General features: G+C 38.5%; 1 protein-coding gene across 1 annotated transcript; it reads right to left on the reverse strand.

Annotated features, from left to right (window-relative positions):
* Positions 1 to 6,856: 6,856 nt before the first annotated feature.
* Positions 6,857 to 11,599, reverse strand: si:dkey-283b1.6. The gene is made up of 4 exons (XM_034236444.1): positions 11,491 to 11,599; positions 10,153 to 10,238; positions 8,614 to 8,893; positions 6,857 to 8,504 (listed from the first exon to the last, which is right to left on the reverse strand). Exons 2-4 carry the CDS (start codon positions 10,170 to 10,172, stop codon positions 8,397 to 8,399), a joined length of 408 nt encoding a protein of 135 aa, XP_034092335.1. The 5' UTR covers positions 10,173 to 10,238; positions 11,491 to 11,599; the 3' UTR covers positions 6,857 to 8,396.
* Positions 11,600 to 11,986: the final 387 nt, after the last annotated feature.

Genomic DNA, 11,986 nt, shown 5'->3' on the forward strand with positions numbered 1-11,986 from the left:
GGACGGAAGACTTTTTTTGTATCGACATTGGTTCGTTTTAATTTCCGTTTCCGTGTGGATGGGGCCTTACTGTGGTAGTTTGAGGGACTTCACAGTTTTTGGGATCCATCTTTTTATCACAGTTGTTGATGGCAAGATTTATAGTCTTTGGCAGAATTGAAAATCAGAGACAAAATGGGCAAAGAAACCAAATGTGGCCTAATGAGTTTTGTTCTCACTAACATGTTTGGGGTTTATAGGTTGGGTCTCTTAGGCCACGGTTCATACTTTCATCAGCCTTGCACTACTTTGTGAAGTCAATGCTAACAATATATTTTCACATGCTATTTTCATCATGCTAATAGGAAATCAGTGTTGGACAACTGGGACATTGTGGCCTCTGTTTGACTGGGCAGCACAAAAAGTAACGTGTTTTTATGCATTTATTCTGTGTTTTAATTTTGCTTTTATCAGGACATGTTAAACCACCATGCTGCAATTAATTGTTTTGGTCCTGAGAGAAAATGATCAAAACATCTAAGATAATTGGAAATATTCTTTGCTTGATGAAAACTCAAATTATTAACTTAATCCTGTAATTGAATCATTAGAATTCATTATTAGCTTGTGTCCATGTATGTTAGTCCCTAATCCATGTAAAGACATTTAACCAAAGCAAGGGACAGAAGTCAGTTTTTCTGTGTAAGTGTTAATGTGTGTGCCCAGTCTAGTTAGGGCAGGCTTCACTTACAGAATAACAGTCAGTCTGTATCACTGATACACACAGTCAGATGCCACATATTCTAAATGTCCCAGCCTTTTTAATTTACATTCTGAATGTTGCAGTCCCATGCAGATTTACAACATGCTGGTCAAACTGCTACTGAGCAAAAGGGAGGTTTTTTTTAATGCAAAACACTGATCTTGTTCACTTTTGTTATATTAATTTGCCCCGGTGTAAAATATCAAGAAGGCATCATGTCTTCTTTGGAATATCCTTCATTGAAATGACTTGCTTTGGTCTTTATCTACATTCAAATGTTAATTGTAATCTCATCAGGTTAACCCAATCAATCAAAAACACACAATGCAGTTATTTAGCCACTTTGAGAGGTTATCATTCTAACATCCTCATCACACGTTTTTTTCTTATCAGTGAACACAATGTCTAAAAACTAGTATTTCAAGAGTTTTTCCAACCTGTGTGAACTGTGAACTTGTGTCACGTAACAATTTGCTGCTGCTGGGTAGAGTCAGTTACGCGGGTTTGTCAGGTCATACAGCCAAGGTTAACTGCTGCTTCTCCAAACACATATAGCTAAAGAATAGTTTACTGAACTTTGGGGCACGCTGAGGGTTTAAGTGTTAATGCACAAGTGAGGGTTAACCACATCACAATAGTCTGTGACCCTGACTACAAAGCAGTGTTGAGGGGTGAAGTGAAACTAACCTAATTCTGTTTAGAAACATACTCAACTGGTGCAGGAATTAAATACTTAACAATCTGATTTTATCTTTCGAGCAATGGTGGAATCCTCCCACCCTCTTCAGTTTCTTGCTTTGAATACAACAAGGCAGACCCAGCACATGCATTTCTTCCATCAAGGGTGGGGTAGGTAATTTTGGAGAAACCAGCTCGAGTGCGCTAGAATTTGAAAATACACAGCCGGAAAAAATCTGCCACTTCCTTACAGAGCCCCTCCTCCAACACACAGGAACGCGCACATGACCAGTGAGGGCATGAGATACATTTGTGCACAGAGGAAGGCTGACAGGCATGTAGACCATCCAGTTATTTTAGCTTAAATTATTGGTCGTGCTTTTTACAGTACTACGGCTTCCACAGATGACGTTTTTTTATGGATTTTTTGTCAAAGCACTTCAGATATTCATTGCTATCGGGATGTTAAGAGTTAAGTGTATGTCGAGCCGGTTTCTCAAACTTACCTACCCCACCTTTAATTCAATATTTATTTACTATTTCTCAGGAAAACCTTGAATTTCAATTGAAATTTCATTTCAATAATAAGATAAGATGAGATGTACTTTAATGATCCCAATTTGGGAAATGGTTTGCATTGTAGCAGCATAAAAAGACAAGGCATTGTACATTAGAGAAATTAAAAGACTAGAAATAAACAATTCAAAATGTAAACAGCTCAAATAGAAATAAAATAGCATTAAAAAAGAAATATATACATGTTGAAATACCAATTTACAGTAAACAAAATATAAAGCAGGATATTATATATACATTAAGTGTGTAAGGAAAATAATATTAAATTGAATATATTTGTAAAATGTAAAGTGTAAATAATGATGGATAAGGCAACAATGAAAAACAAAAATATGTTAACAATGCCTCTCACAAGTGTGATCTGATCTTTTCTTTTTAACACAATGAATGGTGTTGAAAGTCAGGTCCTGGAGATTGTATTAGACTAGAGGAACAAATGGGATTTGCATGTCTCCCTAAAGATAATAAGGAGGTAGCTGGTTGATGTGAACTTTTGCTCAACATGGGCTGCTCACTTGTAAGTGTGAAAAAATGCACTCAATGAACAATTAAAACAATAAAACAACAGCTAATTTGAAAAATATATATATTTTAAATAAACAACAGGGAATCTTTATAACATTGCAGGAAAAGAAGAAGCCTATTTTTAACATAATGTGCCCTATTTTGTGTATGCAGGCAGAATAATAGTCTGAGTTTCTCCTGAAAACTGCAGGCAACACAGCCAGTGCTCAAGAATGTTGTCTATCAGCTGTTCAGGGTAGAATCATCCTCCTTAAATAGATGCATGGTGTTTACCTGTGCTGAGCTTATCACACACACACATCAGGCGCACACTGGAATGTTGTTCGTCAACAAACACCCCTCCTCTGTCGGCTCCATGGCTACCAACCCTGTCCCATCAGAGCAAACACTCACACTCACAAAAAGGCTTTCAGTTAGAGTTACACTTTAGTCACAAATAAGATACTCGCCTGTGATGCAGATACTCACTTTTATTGTTATATTATAATATAATATGTGTTGTTTTGTTGCTAAAACTTGTAATTTTCTCAATCTTAAAAAGTGTATTATTAAGTTATTTTTAGATGATGCCAGAAAGCATTACATATTGTAAGAAAATAACACTCCAGCAAGCAGACCTCATTTACAAACTAAATTGTAAAAACTCAAACTTACTTCAGCAAAGAAGAGACATTGCCTCAGTTCTTCAAGTTTGCGCTATTTGCAAAATGTCAATAGGTGACGCCAAACATGTGTATTCTGTAAGCTGGGGGCTATATAAGGAAAACCCTTTGTAGGCAATGGAATTAAATCCTTTAATCAATCTATTTTTGAAGCAATGTTTCTGGACTATAAAGTTGGTTTCACTTGCTAAAGTTATCCATCAACCTCAATAATAGTGCAGGAGGAACACCCTGCCCCTGTGTAAGATGATATCTGTTTACCTCCACCATGTCCTCCTCTCTGGTCACCACTCCTGTTTTCTATTGACCTTTGACATTCCTGAATGCCCTCCCCAGCAGCCCCCCCCCCCCCCCCCCCAGAACAGCTTACAACTTTTGTGATCCCATTACAAATGGAGATGGCAATATATTCATCATCATGTCAAAACATGGTGTGATCGGATAGGTTCCACTCTTTTCACATGAAGGAAAACAACATCAGATCATATCATCATGATAGTAAAAAAGTGAAAGCCTTTCCCTGCCGCAGGTTTTATTATGAGCTTTTAAATTGCTTTGTTGTTGTATTCTAAACACTTTTATCCCTTAATTCACCATACAAATCTAATTCTTTAGACACCTCTAGGAATCCCACAGCAATGATTTTGCCTTCAAAAAGCGTGTGTGTTGCTCTTTAAGGTTGTAGTTTTGAAGATATTGCCTGAGACATGCAGTGTTGCCAAACAGATGCAGACAAAGGCAGTTAAGAGTCTTCGAATAAAGAGTCAAGGCCCCAGTGGTGATGAAGGCCAGACAAAGATAGGAGCACAGGGAAAGCCTGTAATGCTAGGGGCTCTCCAGTGTGTATTCATATCCCAGAGCTGTGGGGGAGGGAGGATAGAGAGAATGGGAGGAAGGAGAGGAGAGGGATGGGTCATCCTGTTAATAAAAGCAACTGTGCTCAGCCATCATTCAGCAGAGCGGCCTAAAGTACACAAACACATACCTTCAGCAGCGTTCCCGCTCGGACAATGGTTTCTTTGGCCGACATGCTCACATGCACAGAGACAAATACATCCCATCCATTCCTTTTCATATTATCTGTGCCTCTCTCTGCTTCTGCAGCCCTCGGGGGGTTTTCTTCCTCTAAATCTATTCCAGGATCCCACATGTGTCCTCCAGAGCAGCAGTTTAAAACTCAAACTCAGCAGAACTCACTCAGGAAATCTTTTCTCAAAACAGTCACAGCCAAAATTAACTTTTGATAATGTATTTTTTCAGCAATGATGGTCAGATTTCTTTGTTGGTTTCTTTCTTTCTTTCTGAAACTGCCCACATGTGAAGCTGCCCGAATATGGGTTATAAATACAAATGCACATAGAAAGTTCATGTATTATTAAAGCCCACAAAACAATGTTTTAAATTGTAATCCGGGTCACAAAGACCATATCAAATCCTGCCAATGGACAGAGAATCATCAAATAAATGTTGAATAGAACTTGAACTTTTCCCCTTTGATTTAAGCGTACATGTATGAATGGTAATTTAACAACAAAAAAGATATAGAGTAGAGAAATGAATGCACATGAGATTATATACAAAAAAACTCACAGATATGTACAAAAACACAAGTACATAAACACAAACAATATACTGTATGCACACACATATGGAGAATAGGATTTTAAATTAGTGTAAGATATTTGTATCACTTAAAGCTATACAGAGTATATCATCTCACCCAATAGTTCAGAGCCAGGTAAGCTAAGTGAAATACTATTGCAGGGAGGAAATGCTTTGTGTTGCTTCAGTCTCAGGGGCCCCCATCAAGGGGGCCGGGGGGGAGAGAGGAAGGATGAGAGGGGTAAGACTGGTTAAAACTGGAAAAAGCCATAACATGTGTAACACATAACAGTAAACTACAAGAGTTTTAACATTCAAGAATTTACCAATAGAAGCTTTACACATTTTTGCTGTAAAATAAATGCATGCTTATTGGAATATTGTTTGTTTTTTAACACATAAAACAGCATTTCAGACAAATTATTAGCAGACGTGAATCCTACACATGGCTTCTCTTGAGCAAGGCACTTACATACCAGCCACAGTGTGGTTTAGCTGTAGGCTGAATACATGTAAGAATGACCTACACTGAAAAAACTGAACCGTTCACTTTATTTAAATGTATTATGTCAACACATTTCACACAACTGTATTAGGTTAGTTGAGAGCAATAATATTTAGTTTAACCTAATATAATTTATTTAAACTTAATATTATTGCTTGAAACTAACATGATGCAGCTATGTGAAATCTGTTGACGTAATACATTAAAGTCAACGTTTCAGTTTTTACAGTTTAGACATAATGAAAAGAAGAATTTACTGTAAACAGAGCATGAGTCGCCACACCTGCACTGCCCTCTAGTGTATAATGTGCACTTTTTCTACAATCATAGAAGCCTTTCCTCGTCACAAACACAACTATGTGTGTTTATTTATGTGTGTAAGTGTGAACATCACACTCTGAATCCAAAATGAGTTCAGGAAGCAAGATATTCTGGGATTCAAGCCAATGCGTACACACACACACACACACACACACACACACACACACACACACACACACACACACACACACACACACACACACACACACACACACACACACACACACACACACACACACACACACACACACACACACATATACCCCCTGCACAGTGTAAGTGATGCGTAGTAAAGATATGTGTAAGAGGATTTTCCCTTATAGAGGCTGGAAGACGACACCACATCCAGTTGCTGTTAAACAGAGAAAGGGATATTCAAGTCCACCCCCGACATACTGTATATAGGATTACAGATCAGGAGGGGCTGTCAAGGATACGTCGGACCATGTGTGGCTGTATGTCAGCCTGACCACGCAAGTGACTTTCTAGACATCCTGCCATTCTATGAACTCTGGCTTTCACTTGGCTCTGTCAGAGAAATGTACATGAACATAAAGATTATGAAGGAATAACTAGAATAAGATGCAGAATAATTTGTAGCCATACCTTTTCAATTAAATGAAATTAAGAGGTGTGTTTGCAAGAAAGAAAATGTGTATTTTTGACTCTACCCCAACCATTCCTTGTAAGCTTTAGTAGTTTAAGGTCAGGGCATAATGAAGAAACAGTAAAAGAGGCACAGATGTTAAGATCTTATAAATCCAGGCTTGCCTAAACTTATCTGAGGTCATAGTTTTGGTTAAAGAGTGGACTCTGGTGGATTGAAGACAAATGATAATAACAAGTCAAACTGGATGGCTCATGACTGGCAATCTGACCAGGATGTACACTGCCTCCAACCCAATCTCCTCGGTCATCCCTAAATGTTAAAGGGGCCCAAATATGATCCTTTTCAGGGCCATATGTATTTTGTGCCTCTACTGTGACATGTTTCCATGCTTTAATGTTCCAAAAGCTCTTTATTTTTCTCATACTGCCTGTGCTGCAGCTTCTCTTTTCACCCTCTGTCTGAAACCAGAGCCCAGTCTGCTCTGATTGATTAGCTGGACGGATCTGTTGTAATTCCTTAACGGGTCACGTACATGTACAATGTGTTAGAGCGCCAGCCAATAGAAGCATGAGTGTTACATTGTGATGTCCTTATGTTATGGAAGTAAACAAAGGAGTCCAATGATATACAACAGATTTAATTACAGTGCTGTGTTTATTGAAAAAAAAAAAATAATATGCACACATGAAGTCATAATGAATATCTTATATTTACACATGGTATACAATTAAATACGTATACATAAACGTAGATTTCTATTTAGCCATATTCTCTTGATATCACAGACATATCTTTGGAGTGACACAATGCTTTGTCATTCAGGGTTCTGTTTGTAAACCAGCTTCTACAGTATATATATAACTCACATTTTGTCCTGAGATTTAAACAATTGATTCAGTCATTTTCACATTTCATTTACAGTATTGTCATTGTTTAATTAAAGCCTCTGATCAAAGTCTCTAGAGTTCTCACAAAAAAGCAGCTCTCTTGGTTTCAGAGCTGGTTGTTTAAACAATACTTCTCACGTGATTTTTAAAGACTGTAGACATACAGAGGCAGAGGATTTGTGGATTTGTCAAAAAAGAACACAGAGAAAGAAAAGAACATGGTCCCATTTCAGCACATGACTCTTAACATACAAAGACAATACCAAATCATATTAAAATATACAGGAAACCTCAGCTCCACCAGGTCTATCTGAACATTGTTCCTTTTTTTAAATGCAACATAAATACATCATTCAGTCACTAAAAACAAATAGAGGACTTTCATACATGTGTCTCTCTTTGTGTCCCAAGGCTGCTCCTCAGATCCGTCTTACATAAATGATACATAAAACACAAAAAAGATACAAAGCTCTTAACAGCATATTTTTCCTATCTTCTTAACTTGTTTTTTGTAAAAAAAAAATGTGAATCAGCATCTGGATCATCATCTGCATTTCTGAACCCTATCTATAAATATTTGTTTTCTTACGAGGATAAATTGTGCACAATAAGAATCAAAGACTTGTGAACATTGAGCTATGACCATTTCAATTAATTGTGTTGTTGTGCCACCTATCAGCAGAATGTGATTACATTTTTTAGGATTGCACAGAAGGAATATCAGTTTGCACAATACCTTTTAAGAGTTATACCACTTTTTGGAGGACACAACTACGAGACTCAGGCAATCAGGAATCAAATAGCTTATCCAAATATATGGAGAAAATGTTTGATCCAAATTCTCTGCATGCACTAATACATAGGGTAAAGGAGACATGAACAAAAACAAAGTGCTTTATAAATGGCCACATAGTGGCATAATTGGTTTCACATTCACATCTGAACGCACACGTATTACTTACATACCTGTAAAGTGGCTATTGAGACCCTGCTAATGCAACATAAGACAAACAGACAGGATCAAAAGCATAATTTCCATGGTGGAGATAATAACAAGTGGGGGCATAGAATAAAATATTGGGTTAAAAATGGAATTGGCCTTGAGAGATTGCAGCATACTCATGGCATTGTTGTCTGAAACCTGGTGCCATTTACAGTATACAGATGTTATCCCCTCTCTACCATCATTACATTAATTATAACAATAATAAAAAAGGTCACATCAATAATCTTTTAAACATTATCGACTCCAGAGCGATAAACACAGGCACATGAGGGTGGTCCCGTCTTATTGTGGTGTTTGTGGTTGAACCATGTGATGTGGAGATGGGAGGGGATACACAGGAACACTATAATCTGTGTAAGCAGGGGGAAGATCATCCGGCTTCAATTCCAGCTGAAATACACAAAAAGAAACAAAAAGTTCAAATCCAGATTTTACAGTAAATCTGGGGTTTCAGGGACAGGAAATGCCACAGACAAACACTTTGCTTGTTTAAAATCACCTCATTATAGGAAGGTGGGGCCCCACAGAAGGCAGCGTTGTTGTATTGGGGGGGCAGGTAAAGCTCCTGGCTGTATCGGGGCATGCCTGGGACGTCTTCGCTGTCGTGCTGTGACAGGCTCCCATGGAAAGGGATGAAATATATCGGAGGGCGCAGCTCCTGGTTACTCCGTCTCGCCGCTTCCCGATCGATCTGCTCCTCCCTGAAGCGACTGCACACCCTGCAGAAGGTCGTGCAGAACATGATGGAGAGGCCGAAGCCCAGGATGCCCAGGAAGATCCTTGAAGAGGAGGAGAAAGGGGAGAGGGGGATGAGAAAGATGGAGATGGTTGCAAGACAGAGGAAGATGGAGAGAAAAGCCAATAAAGGTAGACATGAAAAGGAAAGAGCAACAAAAACCAAAATTATACTCACAGCTACTTCATTAGGAACACCTGTTCAGCTGCTCGTTAAAGCACACATCTGATCAGCCTATCACGTTACAGCAATTAAACTCACCTACACATGACCTGAACATAAAACCAAGCAACAGAATGGTGAAGATAGGTGATTTACCTGATTTTGAAGGTGGCATGGTTGTTGCTTTGAGTAATTCAAAAACTATAATCTCTAGGGTTAATTGCTTTTAAACAAAAGAAAGAATTCCTTTGCGTTAACCAAGGTGTCCATAATCGCATTTCTGAGTGTGCAACACATTAATGTAGATTGTCTAACGCAGCAGAACACCACACTAAGTGTCACTTCCCTCAGCAAAGGAAAGGAAACTGAGTCTACAATTGGCACAGGATCTCCAAAAGTGGACAATTGAGGATTGTCTGATGCATCTCAATATCTGCTCTGCATTCAGATGGAAGTGTTAGATTTGAAATAAACAACATGAATGCTTTGGATACATCCTGGATTGTATTACTGGTTCAGGCTGCTGGTAGTGGTGTAAAGTCTGCTGGAAAGTCTCTTGTCACACTTAAGGCCCCATTGAGTATGGTTGCTAATCGTGTTAACTCTCTTTATGATCACAGGTACTCACCCTCAAAGGCTACTTCCATCAGTATAACACGCCATGTCATAACGCTTTTATCATTTTCTACCCATTGGTCTACACAGCCGGATTTCAATCCAAGAAAGCACCTTCAGTTTGGGAGTAACGGGGTATTAAAGATTGCAGCAACTGCGTGATGCTATCATCAATATGGCACAAAAAACTGACAAATAATGAAGGCAGTTCTGAGCGCTGTCTAAAATGGCACTAGCAAGGTGTTCCTAATAGGATGGCCGGCGAGGATTTATAAACATATAAGACTTTTTTCTTTCAACAAAAAATTATGTTAAATCTGAAACACATAGACCAACATAAAACATCAGTTTGTGGTAATTAGAAGAGTTAGCACTGCGGTATTTCTCTTTTTTGAGGTTGAATGAAGAGAAAAAAACCATTTGAAATATTTTAACTTTGAATAGTTATCAATCAAAGTAAGGAAGCAAACAGAGAAGAAAATGGCTGAATTAATCAACAAATATATGAAGAGATCGGTGCCTTACTCTAGAATGGGAATATTCATCCTCGGTGCTCTGTGGATAAACTACCAATGGTCCAAAGTGGAAGTGGAGTCAGAAACAGAACAAACCTGAAGGGGACACAGGAAAAAAACATCGCACACTGACTTTGCCATTCATTACTTGCTTAATTAGAGAACATTTTACACAATTACATTGCTTGCCTAGTATTCCTCTTCCTGGATCAACAGAAAATAAACTTTGAACCTAAAACCCATGAATGTTTTCAAGACCTCAGGATCAAAGTATATTGTATTGCCTGTCTCTACTAGGCAGAGAGATAATAGATCCACAAAAGTACATTGGAAGCATTGGAAAACAGTTTGTCCTGCAGTAACCTCATACAGTTTACGGTCATTCAGTCTCCCTGCACTGATTGGCATGATTTCGCAAAGATTGTATGATTACATTTGTTCCACTGTGCTTGGGAACCTGTCGGGTGATCAACAGGAATATTGAGGCCAGAAGCATCGATATCAAAGTACAGTAAAGCATTTGGTCTAAATTTCATTCACTTTTTCAGGATGTTCAAGAACAACACCGCAGTATGCATGCTTTTATTTATTTTTTTGTCAGGGTTGAGCTCTTAAGCTACCAGGACCATTTCAAAACTCATTAGATCACATGGAAAATGCATTGTCACAATCTGAAAAAAGGGCTGTTCTTGAAAATAGATTGTTTTCAAAGGCCACAAACAAAAAATGATACTGATCAGTTTGGCAATCACTGGCCCTCACCCTCGTACAGATACAAGGTCAATAGATAACTGGAAACACTGCTTGAATAACAAGTAACCTACACCATAACCAGGTCACTGTTAACAAATTGTAACTGCTGGTACGTGGTCCGTTCATTTCATGTCCTCTGAAGTGGATATATCTCAAAGTTATAGTATCATCTGCCAACCGTAGTTGTACAAAAAAGGAGACACATTTTGATCAGAGTTAACTGAACTTTTTCTTCATTTCACCTGAACTCTTTTGTGGATTATGTCCCTAAAGGGATGTTGAATTATCCTCATAGGAGAACAACAACTCTATTTACATTTCAAAGATGGTCTAACATTACCATGTTTATAAACTGAATAGATTACTGGCCACACAAATCACATGAGCGGTAGGAGAGGTCAAAATTCACAACACATGATCAGTAGGCATATTGGAACAGCTGGGCCCAGTCTGTTAATACGGACTAAACAAATAAACGGCTACTATGTGTTTAATTTGAGGTCCTTTCACAAAATGTGTTCGGTTTTCAGGAATTGATGTAATTTACAAGACATTTCAAAACCAGGAAGCAGAAAGAAAAATGTCGACCTCTTACCTCCTGTCCAGAGAAGGCTCTCCTCAGGTGTACGACTGGGTGGGGAAAACTCACCGGAGCAGAGAGCAGTTTCGATTGTGGGTGTGCTGATGAGGGGGCAGTGTGTGTGTGTGTGTGTGTGTGTGTGGTGTGTGTGTGTGTGTGTGTGTGTGTGTGTGTGTGTGTGTGTGTGTGTGTGTGTGTGTGTGTGTGTGTGTGTGTGTGTGTGTGTGTGAACATGTGCTGGACTAAGTGCAAAGCCCAGCTTGTCTGTCAGCCCCTGATACACCCTCAGAAATTGAAGCAGTCTTTGTTATATCAGTGTTTATGTAATACAGAAGTGGTATGTGCATGAATAAATGCTCACATTTATGAATGCTCACATTTATGAATGTATACGTGTTTTATTAGTTCGTGCTAAAGGTCCTAAAGAAGAATTTATGGCAACACTAGAAGATTTAAAGAAACAGCTACCTTTCTCCACAAGGCCTCATGGGAGAGGTAAGCCACAGAATCA

This window comes from Gymnodraco acuticeps, unplaced genomic scaffold, assembly GCF_902827175.1.
Source record: "Gymnodraco acuticeps unplaced genomic scaffold, fGymAcu1.1, whole genome shotgun sequence".
Lineage (NCBI taxonomy): Eukaryota > Metazoa > Chordata > Actinopteri > Perciformes > Bathydraconidae > Gymnodraco > Gymnodraco acuticeps.

Excerpts from the sequence above, each read along its gene's own strand:
- si:dkey-283b1.6 (XM_034236444.1), bottom strand. The coding sequence starts at position 10,172 with ATGAATATTCCCATTCTAGA. Across the intron at positions 8,894-10,152 it reads ATGAATATTCCCATTCTAGA|GATCTTCCTGGGCATCCTGG; the intron begins GTAAGGCACCGA and ends CTCCTCTTCAAG. Across the intron at positions 8,505-8,613 it reads CCCCACCTTCCTATAATGAG|CTGGAATTGAAGCCGGATGA; the intron begins GTGATTTTAAAC and ends TGTGTATTTCAG.